General features: G+C 38.3%; 1 protein-coding gene across 1 annotated transcript; it reads left to right on the forward strand.

The window, feature by feature from the left end:
• Positions 1 to 2,748: 2,748 nt before the first annotated feature.
• BP01DRAFT_265721 (glutathione S-transferase) lies at positions 2,749 to 3,142 on the forward strand (the record flags this gene model as incomplete). The annotated part of the gene is made up of 2 exons (XM_025571344.1): positions 2,749 to 2,909; positions 2,968 to 3,142. Coding segments are annotated over 2 exons (336 nt in total), but the record flags the coding sequence as incomplete, so codon positions are not given.
• Positions 3,143 to 3,573: the final 431 nt, after the last annotated feature.

Below are 3,573 nucleotides of genomic sequence, written 5' to 3' on the forward strand. Positions count from 1 at the left end.
ATCACCAGTGCGAGTATTATAGATAATTAAATAGTATACAGAAATAAAGAGTAAATTATAATTAGAGATAGAAGCAGAAGTTTAAGAGGAATTATAGTAAATAGAACTAAGAGAATTATCTAATTAGTTAGACTTATTATCTCTAGAATTAGAAAGAGGAGATATTACGTAGTAGAAGAAGAAGATAATAGTAAATTATATAAATAGAAAAGAAGCAAACTAAGAAGAAAGAAGAGATACTTAAAAAAAAAAAAAAAAAAAAAAAAAAAAAAAAAAATTAAAAAAAAAAAAAAAAAAAAAAAAAAGAGAACTGACTTAGAGGGGGGATGGTCTTCTTATATAGTACTTTATATATTCTACACAAAGCTAATGGCTAAGCCTAACTATATCCCTAGAACTGGTTATACAAGCTGCATGAAGAAAGTTCTATTCACTAGAGAATTATCAGATTTACTAGATCGAGAGGAATTATATGATAAAGAGAATAATAGTAAACAAAATAAGCTCTATCTATACTTACACTGTCTACTAACCAGCCATAACACCATCTGGGAAGGAAACTGAAGCATAGAACTGTTACCCTGAACCTACACCACCGATCGTACGAATGCGAACCACAAAGAGAGATGAGGAAGGAGAGAGAGGCTTCTATTATAGGACCAAGGCCCTGATATAGAGCTCAGCTTCAGGCACCAGTTGGTGCCTAAGGCCTCGCATACTATACACTAAACTAGCACTAGCTTAGTTCACACACACCTAAAAGAATTTCGCACGAATAGATAAAATAGCTTTCTAGCTATTTCTTCTTATTCAAAGGCATATTTTGATTAGTACAATCCATCCGTCTTATAATATCTATCTTAATAAGTAGATCCTATTATATAAATACTCTAATCTAAAAACTATAGATCTTCAACCTACTATAATCTAAGGGTTTATCATATATTATTATACTACTATTTAAAAGATAGTAAATAAGTAATACTTCTATAATCTAGTATAATTTTAAGTAATTTAGCTAGTTACTTCCTCTCCTAATCTATTATATTATATTAGTCTAATAAATTATATCTAGAGATATACTAGCCAATCAGAATACCTACCGGGCCCCATCCTAGGTCTGATGAAGGTCCATCAGACCAACCCTTGTGGATTATATACCAGCCAATCAGAATGCCTACCGGGCCCCATCCTAGGTCTGATGAAGGTCCATCAGACCAACCCTTGTGGATTAGGATGAAAGAAAAGAAGAAAATATAGAAGGGCAGCCTAGGCTAGGAGACTACAGACTTCTTGTCCTGTAAGGTATCGTAGTTGCTACGCCGTCGGGTAAACGGCTCGTTGGTTTCTAGCCATGTCAACAAGGCAATCTCTTCGGGGTCAGCTCACTCTGTAGCGTGTACAAGGCTTCCCGTCCTCCACTGGTCTCTCCGACTCACCCTATCGTCCCAGAGAGGTTTTATATACAAGTCAAGGCAATAGGTTGGCAGAGAGCTTTTAATAGGTCCTATCTTAGATAAATATCAAGCTTATCAACAAGTGGGTTTAATAACATATTGTATCCTAACATACCACTGATATAAGTGTCTGCTCCCAATCCACAAGTCTAATATATCGAAACATCCAATTTTTGATTACTGACGATAGATTGGGATTTCTTGTCAAAAGTTGATCTCTACTGTCACCGAATATCACTCCTTTCAAAGCAGAAGACACCATGAGTGCTCGAGCTCAAGCTAGACTAAGCTCTCCTCAACCGCCTTGGCAATAATGAGCTTGCCTCGAAGGTGGTTGAGTATCATAAGTTGCAGATGGCTCTTGAGGCATCGAACAGGGATAAACTCGTCGTGATCAAAAAGTTAAAAATGCAATCAATTCGGCTTACTTAAGTAAAATAAACGAAAGAATACTACGTATTTTGTGGGTGAGCGACTCCCCTCTGTGAGCAGTGAAAAACGTATCCAGGAAGCTTGCGACATCTCCAATCTGCAGACAGACGAATGGAGAGTAGATTTTCGGAGACTGGATTCGGGAGTCAATTTGTAATAAGGTCATTAGTCAACTAACTATACTGTCGAGAAGTAGCTGTACTGAGAGATCCGCTTGTACTTCCAGGACGGGTACCAGAGCTAATGGACTTCCCCTTTAATTGACGAGAAGTCACAGTCGACATCAGTTTTCCACATTATGTTGTTTACGTCTTCGGAAGCTCATGGATGGATCACGGAAAAGAAAGCAATTCCGTCCGAGTCACACACCGACCAGCTATGATACCGCGTAACCAACCCAATACACCCGTCCAATACTGACTTTATAATAATCAAAGTCAAGAAGCATTATTTAGCTCTGCTGCTGAACCTTTTATTGCTAGTTGAGAACTAATTTTCTGTTATCAAGATGTCTCTTAAACTACTAGGTCGTCCTTTTTCTATCTGTATTCTTCGAGTCCTGTTGGTGCTGGCAAAAAAAAAAAAAAAAAAAAAAAAAAAGAGAATGTGAAGTTTGAATTCCAAACCATTGATTTCCCCCGTGGGGAGCACAGGGTTGTTTGGATGATAGTTAACATTCTTATAATAGGCTCTGCGTGTAATAATCTATAATGGCAGGAATCTTCCTCCTTGGAGAGCCACCCTTTTGGCGTCATCCATTCCTTAAAGATGGCTTATTCAAGCTTTATGCTAAGTATAATATCTCCACTACATCACTGTAACATTTGTTAATCTACATATACTACTCTCCGTAATGCCCAGAGCGATCAGTGAGTATCTCGCCACCAAATATCGCGATGACGGTCCTCAATTGCTTCCGCCAATGAAAGACATGGAAAAATGTGCCTTGTCCAGGCAGTGGGCTTCCGTCGAGTATTCCCAATTCTCCCCTTTTGCAGTGCAGCTTCTCATGCGAAATATGTTTAATCCCCGAGCATATGTTAGAGAAACAAGAGTATTAGTACTAACATGGCCTCAGAATGAGAGGAATACCATGCGACGAACTGCTGGCCCTGCAGATCATCAAGCGTCTTGAAGATAAACTAGATGTACTAAACACAATCTTGGGTCAGCAACCATTCATAGTGGGCGCGACCTTCTCCCTGATAGATATTTTCTACATGCCGATGGTGGATATGCTCTATCAAGCTGGTCAGAGCTAGTTATTTGAGGACCGACCAACCTAAAGGTATGATGGGAAAAGATTTTATTCAGGGCTTCATGGAAGAGATATTCGCATAATCTTGAGTAATACATCCATCAATGGTTTCACTAGCAGATTCTGTGTATGATATGTGCTAAGGGTGTATTGTCAATGAGCTAATCCATATTGTTTAGACTCGTGTTCAATACGGCAAACAGGCTTCGGAGGCTAACTCCCTGATGTTTTAGATCTGGATGTGTTGCGAATATTTCAATCTGATATCTGAATTTCTGTGGTGTACCTAACCATGTCCTTGGATTCATTGAACAACCTCTCAATAAGAGCAACTTAATATCCTCTAGTCTCTAACCTATTTCAAAGATATACTGCGTGTATAGTGGTCATTAGCATTGTATATTAGATGTCTTATATGAACCTTTT

Source organism: Aspergillus saccharolyticus (genome assembly GCF_003184585.1).
Source record: "Aspergillus saccharolyticus JOP 1030-1 unplaced genomic scaffold BP01scaffold_77, whole genome shotgun sequence".
Lineage (NCBI taxonomy): Eukaryota > Fungi > Ascomycota > Eurotiomycetes > Eurotiales > Aspergillaceae > Aspergillus > Aspergillus saccharolyticus.